The sequence below is a fragment of the Taudactylus pleione genome, unplaced genomic scaffold (assembly GCF_031769625.1).
Source record: "Taudactylus pleione unplaced genomic scaffold, aTauple2 ptg000257l, whole genome shotgun sequence".
Lineage (NCBI taxonomy): Eukaryota > Metazoa > Chordata > Amphibia > Anura > Myobatrachidae > Taudactylus > Taudactylus pleione.
In genome coordinates this window covers 945,557-964,115 of record NW_028284659.1, presented here as the reverse complement: position 1 = coordinate 964,115, position 18,559 = coordinate 945,557, and the positions used below count along the sequence as shown (strand labels likewise).

General features: G+C 47.5%; 1 protein-coding gene across 5 annotated transcripts in view; it reads right to left on the bottom strand.

The window, feature by feature from the left end:
- GRAMD1A (GRAM domain containing 1A) overlaps positions 1-18,559 on the bottom strand; it is a 234,874-nt gene that overhangs the window by 71,507 nt on the left and 144,808 nt on the right. For all 5 annotated transcript variants that reach the window (XM_088480865.1, XM_088480864.1, XM_088480866.1 and 2 more), the window contains one exon: positions 658-925. In XM_088480865.1, the coding sequence (XP_088336991.1) occupies positions 658-925 (268 nt within the window). The remainder of the gene's footprint in view (positions 1-657; positions 926-18,559) is intronic.

Below are 18,559 nucleotides of genomic sequence, written 5' to 3'. Positions count from 1 at the left end.
AGGTGTAGACAGAGAACCATCTTCTCCCCACTGCAGATAACAGACACCTGATACATTATATTATTATCTTTTATTTATAAAGCAGGGCCGCAACTAGGGGGGGGCTAAGGGGGCACGTGATCCGGATGCCGGACTTTAGGGGGTGCCGGGGAGAGGCTGCGGGAGACATAATGTGCTATAAGGGAAATTACTGTGTGTCATAATGTGTTACAAGGGGCATTACTGTGTTGCAAAATCACACACCTTTTTCTTCTTCTATGTTGCATTTTTTTTTTTTTTTTTTTGGGGGGGGCGCGCCAAATTATGGCCGTGCCCCGGGTGACAAAAATCCTAGTTTCGGCCCTGTATAAAGGTTCCTCAAAATGTATGCAGCACCGCACTGTACATGGTAACCATAGAAACATGTCATAGTAACAGGGTATGAGATAATAAATACAGTACACAATGCCAGACCATAGCATAAGTTCCAAACCTAAATATCACACCCCAGTCTGGGTAGGACAGACAAATTGGGCATGGGTGGCAGTAACCAAAGTACATGTACCATACACTCTTCTGGAACTGCCTGTAACCGTAATAACATACGTAAGCTATTATAAAGTAGACCCTCATCCCTTTAGCCCCGTCTCAGTGCTCACATACCAATGGGGTACTCACCTTGCTGTTCCATATAGACCCTCGCCCACTGAGCTGGGGAGGAAGCGGAGTTCCGGGCAGGGAGTTAGTTTGGGTGGGCAGCTGGGCATTGTTCTGGTTTATGGGCAGTGCCCCCGGAGGTGGGGACGTGGGAGTTTGTGCGCTAGGTGTCTTCTCAAAGGAGCCCTCCGATCCCTTCTCCACCATGTTTTCCGTCTCGTTACTGACCAGACGTTTCCGCAAAGCGGGGGAGTTACCGGGCGTGCTGCGTGGGGTGATACTACCGGAGCTGGTGAAACAGAGAAAGCACCAACATTAGTGAACACTCACATTTGTGCATTGTAACATGTAACAACTATAATAAATGAGAATGTCAACATCTTTTTTTTTCCAGAGGGGGGGGGGGGGGATATTTTTTTACCACATATTTCAACTACCAATTTTTTTTGCATTATTGCGTTTTTCATTACGTATGATGACCTGGAGATGTCACTGGTTTAGCCATTAGTGTTTGCTTAGACTGAGGGGTCTATTTACTAAGCAGTGTTGGGAGACAGAGTGAAAAGTGATAAGGTCCAGCCAATCAGCTCCTAACTGTCATCTCACAGGCTGTGTTTGAAAAATGACAGTTGGGAGCTGATTGGCTGGTACCTCATCACTTTTCACTCTGTCTCCCAACACTGCTTAGTAAATAGACCCCTATATATTGGATCAGGTCACAAAACCCCTGGGTGTGCAGTAAGAAGTACAATATGAAACCGCATGAGCCCATATTTGCCGCCTCCCAGTACCGTAGCGCTCCCTGTTAGACACTTCCCACATTCGTCATTATGCGCCAAACTTCTGGTGAGGGGCTCAAAGATGAGATTGTAGATTATGTAAGGACTAGGGTGAGGACTATGTAAGGACTAGGGCGAGGACTATGTAAGGACTAGGACGAGGACTATGTAAGGACTAGGGCGAGGATTATGTAAGGACTAGGGTGAGGATTATGTAAGGACTAGGGTGAGGACTATGTAAGGACTAGGGTGAGGACTATGTAAGGACTAGGGTGAGGACTATGTAAGGACTAGGGTGAGGACTATGTAAGGACTAGGGTGAGGACTATGTAAGGACTAGGGTGAGGATTATGTAAGGCCTAAGGTGAGGACTATGTAAGGACTAGGGTGAGGACTATGTAAGGACTAGGGTGAGGACTATGTAAGGACTAGGGTGAGGATTATGTAAGGACTAGGATGAGGACTATGTAAGGACTAGGCTGAGGGCAGTCACTGAGATAAGGACTAGGGTGAGGGCAGTCACTTAGATAAGGACTAGGGTGAGGACTATGTAAGGACTAGGGTGAGGATTATGTAAGGCCTAAGGTGAGGACTATGTAAGGACTAGGGTGAGGACTATGTAAGGACTAGGGTGAGGACTATGTAAGGACTAGGGTGAGGACTATGTAAGGACTAGGATGAGGACTATGTAAGGACTAGGCTGAGGGCAGTCACTGAGATAAGGACTAGGGTGAGGGCAGTCACTGAGATAAGGACTAGGGTGAGGACTATGTAAGGACTAGGGTGAGGACTATGTAAGGACTAGGGTGAGGATTATGTAAGGCCTAGGGTGAGGACTATGTAAGGACTAGGGTGAGGACTATGTAAGGACTAGGGTGAGGATTATGTAAGGCCTAGGGTGAGGACTATGTAAGGACTAGGGTGAGGATTATGTAAGGACTAGGGTGAGGACTATGTAAGGCCTAGGATGAGGACTATGTAAGGACTAGGGTGAGGACTATGTAAGGACTAGGCTGAGGGCAATCACTGAGATAAGGAACAGTTATGCTGGGTACACACTGAAAGATATATTGGTTGATCAATTGCTCGGCCAATATATCGTTATCTGATCGGACAGTGTGTACCAGCGATATGTCTGAATGACGTTGATCACAGACATATCGCGTCGGCCGTGCTGCACAGCCGCTGCCCAGTATATCTGCAGACATATTGAGCATTGTGCTGTGTGTATGGCCGACCAGCCGAGCAACGATTGGCAATTTTCAGCACTGCGCATACATACATCAGCGTTACATCACATTGTATGATAAAATAAATAATGAGGCATTGATGACATTATTATTCATAGAGCGTCACCAATAACATACAGACGAGGCACCGCTTCAGTCTACTGAACCATCTCCCCAGTAGCAGGAGAAGCCAGCCACGATGTCTCATAGTCCCTGCGGCAGATGAGGTTTCTCTGTCCGTGTATGGCCTCCTAGGAAAGCGTAACGCGCACGACAGTCAGAACGCATGCGCCGTGCGACTTAGACGCCTGCACAATAGCAGAAGAAATTGCTCCACTACAGCCGACATCGGCAGGGCGTAGACTGAATCAGGCCCTCGATGTGCGCTATTCCGAACTATAATTCCTGAATAAACGTTATTTTCATACAGTTTGTGCAAATAAGGAAAAAATGCTAATATTGCAAATATCCCACTTAATTAATTCATAAGCTTCATATACAACTTAAGCACATACCTCCCACCCACCCAACTTACCTCGGGATTCATAATGGGGGCAGACCACCCATGACACCCAAATTTCAGCATCACCAGCAATACAGCCCCTCTCCCCTGCTCCTGAGCTATAAGCAGCACTGAGCTCAGTACAGAAAGTCAGTAATCCTGCACAGCATTACCATGTCATCTGCATTCATTAAGTCTGCTGTTTATTCAGTAACCTCACACCACAACTCTAAGTGGATCACAAACGTTTGTCTCCTTGTTGTGTCAGGGTATTGTGTGTAATCACAGATCATTGTTGCAGTATATTGTGTAAGTAATGCAGTTAGCATACAGTGTAACAACCACACGGAGATACGTTAGGGCTCTTACTAAGAATTTAGCAACTGTATAACTGTACATTGCAGCCCTTTGCCTGTGTACGGCCGTTACAGCGATACTGAAAAGGAGGATATTATATGTGTCAACGTTTGTGACATTTGTCATCAGAGTAGATGAGGTTCCCTGGAGATACTGGCTGGGAAGTGATACCACTTGGTGGATTTGCCCCCGTGTGATACTGTATGCACAGTGCAACTAGAAGCTCTGACTTCTACCTTCATTTGTAGGAAATACCCGGAAAATAAAATATATTCACATTATATTTGCCCCGTCCCATACACAAGGACCCGCAGTTCCCGGTATTATTCACCCCATCCAACCCACTACACTAGGAAGTGAGCAGTATGAGGGAGATCCACCCACTCTTCCGGGGGTCTGGGGGACTACCAAAAAAAAAACCGAGTCTCTCCTGGATGTACCAGGAGTGTAGGTAAGTATGAAGCCCGATCTCTGACAGAAAGACCCGCTTTCATCAGAGATAAGGCAATAAAAAAGCCCCCAGACTCGGAGCTGGGCAATAGAACAAGCAGGGTCCTCCAGCAGCACAGAGTAGTGATCTGGGGCTTCTATCACACTGGTAGGACATTTGTGCGCCAAACACAACTCTGTATGGGGGAGATGTACTAAGCCTTGGAAAGTGATCAAGTGGAGAGTGATAAAGTAACAGCCAATCAGCTCCTGTCACTTTACAGTCTGTGGGCCTCATTTATCAACGAGTTTTATCATTCACAATGAGTGATAAATGTCGCTGTGTATGATAAATGGGGCTCCAACCAATCAGCTCCCAACTATCATTTTTCAAAACAGATGACAGTTGGGAGCTGATTGGCTTAAGCACCATTATTAACTGTGAATGATAAAACTCATTGTCACTTTTCAAACAGGGTCTCATTTATAAGTTAGGAGCTGATTGCTTGGTAGTTTATCACTCTCCTCTGTTTGGTACATCTGCCCCTATGTAATAAGGTTCTTCCTACATCTGACAATAATTGTGGCTCTTTCATGTGTCCCCTCCTTTCTACCTATTATTTTAAGGTTTACTTAATAGATTGCCAGATTGCAGGCATGGCGGTGTAAATAACGCAGGTTATTTATACCGGCAGTCCTAAAATCACAGAGGACTGCTCTACCCATAAGAACTGTCTTTTACGATAGAAAGACTTCCGGGTCTATGATAAAGAAGTCCCTCTGGCGCGGGGGATGCTGGGAGGAATCTGATTGGATCCTGAGTAGGAGTAGAAACCCATAGAGTTCTATTGGGCAATGGCATCTAAAGATGGCGTTGCCCCCACATCCAGGCTTGGTGCATGTGCGGTGAGCGGTCAAAACTCCAAATACGTAATTTTCTGAGGTTTGACCGCAAAAAACACATTGATGCATCCTGCCCAGCATCTGATTAGACATTGCCTGGTGCACAGTAAACTAATTATTGCAAGTGTCTGGTTGGTTGCTATGGGTTACAACACATCTGCAATACATTATCACCACGGTAATAAGAAAGTACATGTATTGAACCTTCCCTCTAGTGTCCGTTACTGGGATGAACAAGAGCTAGAACAGCGATCTGCGCATATTTCATACCTGGCTACTTATCAGGAAGCTGGAGGAGTTTATCTAACAAGTAACAATTACGTCGTGAAACGATAAAGACTGAGAATAGGGCGAAGGTGAACAACGTGTAAATGCACAACGGAGCCTAAGTTATGCTCACAAACCGTGGTGCTTAGTACCCCTGTGATGGGTATGCCCGCTATCAATATTATTTACTTTAGGTAGTATTATGTCTTTCGTGAGAAAATCTATATCCCAGGGATCACTATAAACGCTGTGTGTACTATGGGTGCTTTCTACATAGGGACCAACAACTTGGTTCTAAGCTGTATTTAAGCCTGAAGCTGAATGTAGCATAATTACACTTTCACACTGAGATTTCTGGTGTTTGTTTTCTGTAAATAGCAACTGATACATCTGGTGGTCATTGTTCATTGCTGACCCCACACATATCATCTCCTTTCCAAAATCTCTCTGATTCAGATTTCTGCAATGTCGACATTAACACTAATTGAGTGATTTTTAGCCATTATTTATGCGTGAAAGCCATACTGTGCCCCCGCAGCGATTGGTTTGTGATTATGTTCGCACAATGGATTCGCTCGCAGAGTAAGTGACAGGTAGTCAGCGTTTGGAGGGTGGTTGAGGAAACGCAGGCATGTCTGAACATTTACACGGTTTCTTGGGCGTGTATAAATGAGCCATTGCCATCTCCTCCGCAGCATGAGAGCTCTCAGCGTGTCAGGGAGACGCCGTGTATGAGACAGGTCAGACTTCACACAGAGGCTGCGCGGCTGCCCGATCTGCGTCGATGCTCCCGATGTTCACGCTGTCGCATGTGGTCAGGCGGATATGAGAAGGCAGCAATGGGCGTCCCTATACTTAGGAAGACATTAGCATATCGTCACTATTGCGACCTGTGAGAGTTTGTAGTTGCGAATGCATTTGCGTAAATCTCAGCATCAGGCCCATAATGAGGCTGCTCTTACACACACTGGGCGGGTGCAGCAATGTCAGAAATGCGATCAAACCTCCGAAAATGCAATTTTCGGCAGGGTGACCGCCTTTCTCATATGCGCCAAGCCCTGGAATACAATACATTATTCAGATGGCGTTGCGCAATAGTAGTTAATGGGCTTCTATTTGCGACGCCCCACTGGGAGGAATCCAATCGGATCCCTCCCATCTCCCCCTACGACGCATGAATCCTTCTGCGCACGTGCAGTAGGACGCCAGAGGGACTTCTGGGTCATAGACAAAAACGCCCTTACTCACAAAAAACAGCTCTTACCGAGAGAGCTGTCCTTTGCGTTTCTCTGCATGCATTCCGGTGTAATTAACGCCAGCATGCATGCGAAGACTAGCGCGATGCATCACATACAGACTGCGATACGTCATGTGTCCCGCCCACAGGCTGACGGCCCTCAGTATATAGTGTGACGGAAGAGAGGGGAGAAGGAGGGGGAGGACCTTACAGTGCACAGAGCAGAGAGCTCAGAGGGGCGTTCCTATGTCTCTTGGCTCGCCATATCATGTGACAAGTGACATAGACCCCTATGTACCAAGTCTTGTAGAGAGATAAAGTGGATGGAGATAAATCACCAACCAAACGGCTCTTCATTTTTCAAACACAGTCTGTAATGTGACAGTTAGGAAGTGATTGGGTAGATCTTTATCCACATTATTTCGTTAGCTGTGATAGTCACAAGACCCTGTGCAGAAAAGTAATTCATTAACAGCCGTCTGATGTAACAAACCAAGGAAAAGTGGTAAATACAATTCTTCTGAACACGGTGTGTGTAGTCTTATTACAGGTATCACATAGTACATCAGGGATGACAAAATAATGCACAATTCAGGAGCCAGCCAATAAAAGCCAGGATCTTTATAGGGGCCCTGGGAGATGTGCATCCATTGATATGACCCCCACAGTTTAGGAAGTTCCCTGTATTAGGTGTATCGGCTGCCGGGCTCTGGGGATTGGTCCAGCACAGTTGTACTTACCATGTTATTACTGTAGGATGTGGGTTTATCCTGCAGATGTCGCTGTTGCAATAACTGTCCAACATCAGCTAAAAATATCACTGTTCAAGTATCATATAAACAAATAGAAATCACATTTCTTTGTGGTTTTTTACAATATGAAATTAACAGTAATTTAAATTAGTGCAGATACGCCTGTGGGTTTATTTGTGTTTAATGTTTATCATGCGGCTTTCTTCTTCTTTTTTTTTTCAACCTGCAAGTGCTGTATATATATATATATATATATATATGTCTCTGTACATTGCCAGAACTTGTAATATGTCACATTGTATTTGCTGAGCAGGGCTATTGTTCCCTGATCAGTCATTGTGGGCTGGTGAAGGCTGGGGGAGGATGACTGCAGCCTCTCGCTTCCACGGATAACAGGGAGACTGCTGTGTGCAGCCCACCCACCATCAAAGCCTTATGTCAAATACCCTCAGTCTACTAAACTGTTGACAAATATGTCTCTGAATGTTACCATCAGCCCTGTTATATGCAGAATGTGATATTGTCACCCCGTTTGCAAAATATAAATCTGTCCTTTCCAACATAATAGTAACTGTCTAAGGGTCCCCGAACATCAATAGACTGACGTTTGGGTCCCAGAACAACAGAATACTGACACTCAGGGTACAGGAACAATGGCACATTAACAGCCTCCCCCCGACCCCAGGACACTGCCACCCGCAGGTGGGATAGCGGCACAGTGCCCAAAAAGCAGGACTGAAATCAGGATGGTTGGGAGGTATGAATTGGGGTCCCATAATAACAGAACACTGACACTCGAAAACGCAGAACAATGACACACTGACACCTGGCGTCACAGAACAATGACACACTGACACCTGAGGATCCCAGAACAATGACACACTGACACCTGGGGTCACAGAACAATGACACACTGACACCTGAGGATCCCAGAACAATGACACACTGACACCTGGGCTCCCAGAACAATGACACACTGACACCTGGGGTCCCAGAACAATGACACACTGACACCTGGGGTCACAGAACAATGACACACTGACACCTGAGATACCAGGACAATGACACACTGACACCTGGCGTCACAGAACAATGACACACTGACACCTGAGGATCCCAGAACAATGACACACTGACACCTGGGCTCCCAGAACAATGACACACTGACACCTGGGGTCACAGAACAATGACACACTGACACCTGGGGTCCCAGAGTAAGGACACACTGACACCTGGGGTCCCAGAGTAAGGACACACTGACACCTGGGGTCCCAGAACAATGACACACTGACACCTGAGGATCCCAGAACAATGACACACTGACACTCGGAAACCCAGAACAATGACACACTGACACCTGGGGTCAATGAACAATGACACACTGACACCTGGGGTCCCAGAGTAAGGACACACTGACACCTGGGGTCCCAGAGTAAGGACACACTGACACCTGGGGTCCCAGAACAATGACACACTGACACCTGAGGATCCCAGAACAATGACACACTGACACTCGGAAACCCAGAACAATGACACACTGACACCTGGGGTCAATGAACAATGACACACTGACACCTGGGGTCCCAGAGTAAGGACACACTGACACCTGGGGTCCCAGAGTAAGGACACACTGACACCTGGGGTCCCAGAACAATGACACACTGACACCTGGGGTCACAGAACAATGGAACACTGACACCTGGGGTCCCAGAACAATGACACACTGACACCTGGGGTCCCAGAACAATGGCACACTGACACCTGGGAACCCATAACAGTGACACACTGACACCTGGGGTCCCAGAACAATGACACACTGACACCTGGGGTCACAGAACAATGGAACACTGACACCTGGGGTCCCAGAACAATGACACACCGACACCTGGGGTCCCAGAGCAATGACACACTGACACCTGGGGTCACAGAACAATGGAACACTGACACTTGGGGGTCACAGAATAAGGAAACACCGACACCTGGGGTCACAGAACAATGGAACACTGACACTTGGGGTCACAGAACAATGACACACTGACACCTGGGGTCCCAGAACAATGACACACTGACTCCTGGGGTCACAGAACAATGGAACACTGACACTTGGGGGTCACAGAACAATGGAACACTGACACTTGGGGTCCCAGAACAATGACACACTGACACCTGGGGTCACAGAACAATGACACACTGACACCTGGGGTCACAGAACAATGGAACACTGACACTTGGGGTCACAGAACAATGGAACACTGACACTTGGGGTGCAGAAACACTGACACACTGACACTTGGGGTGCAGGAACAAGGACACACTGACACTTGGGGTCACAAAACAAGGACACACTGACACTTGGGGTCCGGCTTATATATATTTATATATGGTAAAGAATATAGTTCACCGTCTGTAGCAATAAGGTACATTTGGAGGGTTGGTACCATCTATGTAATGAGAGGAGCGCTGTTTACACTGACACCCCAGGTACAATGACTGCCTGTTTATACTGGACTTGGCGTGCCAGCTGCAAACACAATCTCCGCATTAAGGTGCTTAGTATGGAGGCCAGAGGCTCTGCTTGCAGTGAGTGTTTATAACTAACGACTGTCATCCTGCAAGTTCAAGGAAGGAAACGAAGCCAACAGGAACACTTCATCCTGATTCTCTATCAAAGCCGGCCCTCCAATGTGCGCCATAGAAGTAGATTAACTCCTATCACGTTGCGTTCTAAGCTGCTGCTTTTTTGTACGTACATGGGTGGTATAATAAGGAAAAACACCAAGAGAAAAAAAGCTATATTCTCCCAAATGGAATCAAAATCATTACTTATATTACATCAACAATGAAGCCACAAAAAATAATACAAGTAAAATATATTTTCTAACCTATGTACTTGTGATTTGGATATTAAGGGCCAGATTCTGAGTTGGGAGTAAAGCAAAATAGAGCAAGTAACTGTGCACCTTGGCAAAACCGTGCTGCGCTGCAGGGGGGCAGATGTACAATGTGATTATAATGTGATTAATGCTGGGCATACACTATAATCAGGCTGGTCAGAATAAAACCTGGTAATTATGGGAGCAAATGACAATCATCCATGTGATCACAAACACTGGAAAACAGACAAAAATGGTCGTTCAGACAAGTCGATTAAATCACCTGAATTTAACCAATTTGAACAATTGTTTTTGCCCATTTTCCAGTGTTTGGGATCATATGGCCAAATGAAATTTGCTCCCATACAAAATCATACAGTATTACCCTGTATACAAGTATAATAAATGGATTTGCACCCCTTGTATTGCAGTATGCTTTGTCCAGGAGCATAGTTACAGAAATCGGTCTCTGCTGTGAAGCTGGGTACAGACTAGATGATAGGACGTCTGATCCCGCAGATCAGAGCCACATATCGGGTACATCGTCTAGTGTGTACCCATGATATGCGCACTCCTGCGGGTCGCTAGTGATGCCATGCTGCAGATACAGCATGGCGCGTCCCTCCCCCCATCAGACCCAGCATCGTCAAGCGTGTATGCACTTACCGCATACCGGGTCCTGTCGCCCACGACGTTGGGCTGGGAACACATCGTCTGAGGTGTTGATAGTGTTGTTGCTAGCATACGTACTTGAAAGTTGGAGATTTCATCTTAAATGTATCAATTCCAAAGGACATACTGTACGTTCTTCATCTCTTTATCAAAACAAAATAACTACATTTCCCGTCAACAGGTCTTGGCAGCCAGCCACAGCCGCTGTTACTAATTTTACACTGTTGAAACAATGTTGCTGCATTCTATGAAACAACACTAAAGCTGGGTACACACTGTGCGATCCGTGGCATGATGCGTATTAGAACACTATGGGCGGAAATCAATTCTCTCAAGCCCCTATAGCGCCCGACGGAGCTATTCAATTCTTGCTCCTGTCGGGCACGATGAGCTGCAAGCGCTATATTTCAGTTCGCAGCCCCTGGGGGATGAGAGCTGAAATGTGCGAAAAGTGACATGTTTGGGCACCCAAACATCACTTTTTGCGATCGCGCCCAGCACTTTGGTCGGGTTTAGCTGCTTTACGAGGCTAAAACTGACCTCTATGAGCGCGATCAGCACGAAAATCTTGGACAATTGCATAGCGGCCCGCGATCTCCTGTCACTTTAGATGGGAGATGTGGGCCGCAAATACAATTGAATTCCGCCCTATATGGTGAGGATCGTATAGCGTGCTGCACAGCCGCTGGACGATGTGAACGACACATCGCGCAGTGTGTATGGATGGCGCAATGTATCGTTACATCACATTGTCCTGTAGGCTGGGTACACAATCGTATAACGTGTACCCAGCTGTATGCCTCGCAATGTCAGTAATATGCATGGTAACCGGCAAGACACTAGAACTCATCGGTTTCTCGTCTCACCACGCTCTCTGCCATTTCGTAATTGGTCTCGTTCTAACAACATGCGCTTACTGGGGCGCTAGATGCATTGTCAAAACCTACGGTGAGCTTCAGTCGCTAGTGACAACAGAAACACCAGTGACAAACACATGACACCGATTTCATTTTCACTAGCGGTAATAAAATAAAAGCACTAAAGGACACCAGGCGCCATACATATACAGGCCGCGTCACACTCTACCGTGAACACGTTATGCACAGTCACAAAAAAAAAACCTGCTCATTTGAGTGATCATCGCCATTGCGTGCTGCGGAGAATCAGCCTCAAACACTAAGGCTGCGCTTACTCTGATCTACAGACAAATGACCTGGGAGAATGCTGCTATTAAGTCAATCACACGACAACGAACTAACTGACGCGTCACAAAAGAAGGATTTTGTTACTATTAATACGGGAGCACTTCAGCTCAGCGCTTACAGAATAAATGATGACACTTAGGCATAGTCAGCGCCTCTTTGTAACACCATAAATATATATATAGCTGTTATCAGAGCCGTAACTAGACTTTTTGGTGCCCTGTGCCAGAGAGAGCATTGGCACCCCCCCCCTCCATTTTTTAAATAGGGACATAATATAGTGCACCTGAGAGAGGGCCATGGCCTCATGGGGAAGGGCCAGGGAAGAGATATGGGAGGCCAGGAGATGCTGGGGATAAATAGGGACATAATATAGTGCACCTGAGAGAGGGCCATGGCCTCATGGGGAAGGGCCAGGGAAGAGATAGGAGAGGCCAGGGGATGGGGATAAATAGTGACATAATATAGTGCACCTGAGAGAGGGCCATGGCCTCATGGGGAAGGGCCAGGGAAGAGATAGGAGAGGCCAGGAGATGCTGGGGATAAATAGGGACATAATATAGTGCACCTGAGAGAGGGCCATGGCCTCATGGGGAAGGGCCAGGGAAGAAATAGGGGAGGCTAGGAGATGCTTTGGATAAATAGGGACATAATATAGTGCACCTGAGAGAGGGTCATGGCCTCATGGGGAAGGGCCAGGGAAGAGATAGGGGAGGCCAGGAGATGCTGGGGATAAATAGGGACATAATATAGTGCACCTGAGAGAGGGCCATGGCCTCATGGGGAAAGGCCAGGGAAGAGATAGGAGAGGCCAGGAGATGCTGGGGATAAATAGGGACATAATTTAGTGCACCTGAGAGAGGGTCATGGCCTCATGGGGAAGGGCCAGGGAAGAGATAGGGGAGGCCAGGAGATGCTGGGGATAAATAGGGACATAATATAGCGCACCTGAGAGAGGGCCATGGCCTCATGGGGAAAGGCCAGGGAAGAGATAGGGGAGGCCAGGAGATGCTGGGGATAAATAGGGACATAATATAGTGCACCTGAGAGAGGGCCATGGCCTCATGGGGAAAGGCCAGGGAAGAGATAGGAGAGGCCAGGAGATGCTGGGGATAAATAGGGACATAATATAGTGCACCTGAGAGAGGGCCATGGCCTCATGGGGAAGGGCCAGGGAAGAGATAGGGGAGGCCAGGAGATGCTGGGGATAAATAGGGACATAATATAGTGCACCTGAGAGAGGGCCATGACCTCATGGGGAAGGGCCAGGGAAGAGATAGGGGAGGCCAGGAGATGATGGGGATAAATAGGGACATAATATAGTGCACCTGAGAGAGGGCCATAGCCTCATGGGGAAGGGCCAGGGAAGAGATAGGGGAGACCAGGAGATGCTGGGGATAAATAGGGACATAATATAGTGCTCCTGAGAGAGGGCCATGGCCTCATGGGGAAGGGCCAGGGAAGAGATAGGAGAGGCCAGGAGATGCTGGGGATAAATAGGGACATAATATAGTGCACCTGAGAGAGGGCCATGGCCTCATGGGGAAGGGCCAGGGAAGAGATAGTGGAGGCCAGGAGATGCTGGGGATAATAGGGACATAATATAGTGCACCTGAGAGAGGGTCATGGCCTCATGGGGAAGGGCCAGGGAAGAGATAGTGGAGGCCAGGAGATGCTGGGGATAAATAGGGACATAATATAGTGCACCTGAGAGAGGGCCATGGCCTCATGGGGAAGGACGAGGGAAGAGATAGGGGAGGCCATGAGATGCTGGGGATAAAAGAAGAGGAAGCTACAAGTGGGAATGATAATAAACAGGAAAAGTGACAGGCCCAAACAGCACCCCCTGCCCTGCGGTGCCCCGTGCCATGGCACAGGTCGCACTGCCCTAGTTTTGGCCCTTGCTGTTATAGCACTGACATTATCGCTTCAATAGTCTAGTACAATACACCTCGGCCCTCACCATCTCCTGGGCAATAACCGATTGGTAAACATATACCTCAGGTTCGTGCCTCCTGACTGAGGAACACACCCACACCGTGACATATCAGCCTAGCATTCTATCGTATTTAAATGTCCCCAGTTTCTAATAATAAACATAAGGGGCGGGATCAGTGGCGTATCTATAATGGGTGCAGTGTGTGCGGGGCACATACTGCACCCATATTTGTTTTAAACTTACCTGTCCGAGGTCCCGAGTCGGGTGTCATTGCTACTGCACATGCACAGTAGACTCTGGGCACACTCTAGTACCCAGAGTCTACTAAGGGTCCGGTGGCTGGCCAGCCGAGTCAGTCGGCTGCCAGCCACCAGGGAGAGAGGAGGGGGCCCCGCACGAGGAGTGCACACGGGCCCCATCCTCTCTTAAAACGCCCCTGGGCGGGATGCATGACGTTTTGGGTGACCACGTTTAGTAACGCCTTATGCTTGAAAGAAATAATAGGTTTTGGACTCAGGGCCATCTGTGCATGAGCTGAGTGAGATACGCGCCGTGTAGGGCGATGAGAGGGATCTGATTGGACCCCTCTCAGGGGGAGTTGCGAATAGAAGCCCATAGATGGAATTGTCCACCACATCCAAGCCCCGGAATGTATCGCTCTACGGAGCTTGGTGCATGTGCGGTGAGCAATACGTCATTTTCAGAGGTTTAACCGCAATATCTGCAATGATGCATCCCGCCCATAAACACGTACTGGGAATTGAATCCAGCACATAATACAAATAGTGGTACTGTGCATGTCAAATATAGACAGCGTCCGAGGCTCCATGTGCACAGCAGAACTTCCCATCATGCACAGATTTGGTTTTATAGCATTTCTACAGCCTTAATTATTGCGCATAAGCCCTGAACACAATAGGCCTGTTACCGGAAACTGGGCGTATGTTACTTCTGAACCACGTGCATGAAAAATATGTGTATATTTGTCCGTATGCAGTGTATACTTGCCTACTTTTGAAAAAGCATTTCAGGGAGATTGTGAAAGTAACACCTATGATCGCGGTGGTAAAGTGGGCGTGTACTGCTACATCTGAGAGGCGTGTCATACATATGATGGGCGTGTCCTGCTACATCTGAGAGGCGTGTCATAAAATTGATTTACATCCACATGTAAATGAGCCCCAAAGCAGTTAGTAAGATCTACTTGGTGATGAAAACACACTGATACTGCTCAGAAAGTACATGTATCCATAGGGATCATTGTGCCTTATAACCAATGCAGGGAAATTATACTAATGATCCCATTTGAATGTATATATCTCTGTTTTTTCTTTTATATAACAGTGTCATAATGGGGGTAAGGATGAAATGAGGGAGATTGGTAGACTCTTCAGGGAGACAGGGAGATTGCTGCTATTTCAGGGAGTCTCCCTGACAATGAGGGAGAGTTGGCAAGTATGATGCAGTGTAGTAAGCACCCTGGGGAGGGCCCGTCCCCTATGTGTATAATAGGTGCAAATGATACCTCCCTCTGGAAGCAGCCAGATTTACTCTCACGTCTAACTCAGAATGGGCCCCAATTGCGTCAATGTAGCGTCACTGAGATGTGCCTGTGGGAGAACGCCCAGATACAGCCCAATAACTGTACATGCTATTGATATGCACAGGACATCGCTCTTATTTCCATGCACTCAGTATCGAAACAAACGTGCGCAGTGTAAAAACACACAATATATACGCTCCGCAAACTGGTGTGGGCTGAACTCGCAGAGCTGTATACTATAACGTGTTCTCTGTGACCTGCACAACTTACAATCACCCTGAGAACAGACGGCTACACTGACCCATAGAGAAGCACCGCATATGACATATGTAACACGTAAACAATAGAACCTCATATTACAATAGGAGCAGCTTCAGAACTATAGAAATAAAAGGGAAACTACTGACCCCAGCTTGCAGACTTCGTCTGTCCCCCTGAGGGTCTGGATCGCCTCTCATTTAACCCCTAATGACACTTCCCCAAATGCTGAATGCCATGATCCCTGTGTGCGTTACTGCAGCAGGTGTCAGGGACCAGCTGCCTCCCCTCCCTCCGCTTTCTCTGTGAGACCTGACAGATGGCTGCAAGATCAGAGGGTGACAGATGCCAGCTAGGACTGTTCTGCCAGCCCAGCGCTGCTGCCTCCTGTGGACAAAAGAATGAAATGCACCTATGCCGCCTGTAAAGACATGGCAGGATACAGCTGCACCCCCTTACACTGTATATATATGAGGTGTATACCACCTAAAACTCACAATACAGAGCTCAGACTATAGTAGCAGCATGTGACCGATGTATGTAGTCACTTGGATTTGGGACTTTACCGGTGGGGCCTCAACACAATTCCCAGCAGCTGTGACATTTGCATATATTTGTATAGCCGCTGCGTACAAGTTCTCAGCCTTAGCGCACATCTCTGAATGAGGCCCTCAGCTGGGACAGCCTCAGCGCACATCTCTGAATGAGGCCCTCAGCTGGGACAGCCTCAGCGCACATCTCTGAATGAGGCCCTAAGCTGGGACAGCCTCAGCGCACATCTCTGAATGAGGCCCTCAGCTGGGATAGCCTTAGCGCACATCTCTGAATGAGGCCCTCAGCTGGGACATTTACCACAATCTGTATTTTTATTGCAGATGAGATAAATGATTTTTATGCATATTTACCAGTCGTCTCTTTGCCAGGAGACAGGTTCCGATAAGAGCCGAGCTGGCGAAGAGCAGGAAGCAGCGAATTAGCGTAACGCTATCACAATACCTCCTGGTTCTGGTCCTCGGCAGACATGCAATTTAGTAGCCTATAGGCTAATATAGGACGTGTGGAGATGGCGTTATCCTATCGGGGCCAAGGTCTGCGCGGTACATTTGACAGTTTAGCAGCCTCAATAACTACCAATGGGGGCTGAGGCCGCTGCCGGAATTAGAGGGAGATCGGAGACATATTCTGCGGTACCTCCACGGTACATTCAGGGAACACGTAATATTTGCAGGAAACCCCCCGAAAACAGCTGTTTTTAGGGAAATATCCCACAAAAATTATTTAATAAATAGGCCCCTAAGTAATATAACTATTATAAAGATATCAGAGGACACTACAAAGATTTGTCTAACACACAACTTGTACCACGGCCCGCACAGGGGACCATCACTTATATATCATGTATTTCTATAATTTGTAACTAGCAGAGGACATGGCAGGGGGCATCCAGGCAACTACTAATTTATCCCATAGCTGGGCTTCAGATCATGAAGGAACATACACACACACGTATACACAGACACACCATACTTGCCTTACAGGGAGAATGTGAAAGCAGCACCTAATAGTAATAGTGTACATCCCCTGCTATGCTGTGTAATAGTGTACATCCCCTGCTATGCTGTGTAATAGTGTACATCCCCTGCTGTCCTGTGTAATAGTGTACATCCCCTGCTGCGCTGTGTAATAGTGTACATCTCCTGTGTAATAGTGTACATCCCCTGCTGCGCTGTGTAATAGTGTACATCCCCTGTGTAATAGTGTACATCTCCTGCTGTCCTGTGTAATAGTGTACATCCCCTGCTGTCCTGTGTAATAGTGTACATCCCCTGCTGCGCTGTGTAATAGTGTACATCTCCTGCTGCGCTGTGTAATAGTGTACATCCCCTGCTGCGCTGTGTAATAGTGTACATCCCCTGCTGCGCTGTGTAATAGTGTACATCCCCTGCTGCGCTGTGTAATAGTGTACATCTCCTGCTGTCCTGTGTAATAGTGTACATCCCCTGCTGCGCTGTGTAATAGTGTACATTTCCTGCTGCGCTGTGTAATAGTGTACATCCCCTGCTGCGCTGTGTAATAGTGTACATCCCCTGCTGCGCTGTGTAATAGTGTACATCCCCTGCTGCGCTGTGTAATAGTGTACATCTCCTGCTGTCCTGTGTAATAGTGTACATCCCCTGCTGCGCTGTGTAATAGTGTACATCTCCTGCTGCGCTGTGTAATAGTGTACATCCCCTGCTGCGCTGTGTAATAGTGTACATCTCCTGCTGCGCTGTGTAATAGTGTACATCCCCTGCTGCGCTGTGTAATAGTGTACATCCCCTGCTGCGCTGTGTAATAGTGTACATCCCCTGCTGCGCTGTGTAATAGTGTACATCCCCTGCTGCGCTGTGTAATAGTGTACATCTCCTGTGTAATAGTGTACATCCCCTGCTGCGCTGTGTAATAGTGTACATCCCCTGCTGCGCTGTGTAATAGTGTACATCTCCTGCTGCGCTGTGTAATAGTGTACATCCCCTGCTGCGCTGTGTAATAGTGTACATCCCCTGCTATGCTGTGTAATAGTGTACATCTCCTGCTGCGCTGTGTAATAGTGTACATCCCCTGCTGTCCTGTGTAATAGTGTACATCCCCTGCTGCGCTGTGTAATAGTGTACATCTCCTGTGTAATAGTGTACATCCCCTGCTGTGCTGTGTAATAGTGTACATCTCCTGCTGCGCTGTGTAATAGTGTACATCCCCTGCTGCGCTGTGTAATAGTGTACATCCCCTGCTGCGCTGTGTAATAGTGTACATCCCCTGCTGCGCTGTGTAATAGTGTACATCTCCTGCTGCGCTGTGTAATAGTGTACATCTCCTGCTGCGCTGTGTAATAGTGTACATCCCCTGCTGCGCTGTGTAATAGTGTACATCCCCTGCTGTGCTGTGTAATAGTGTACATCCCCTGCTGTCCTGTGTAATAGTGTACATCCCCTGCTGCGCTG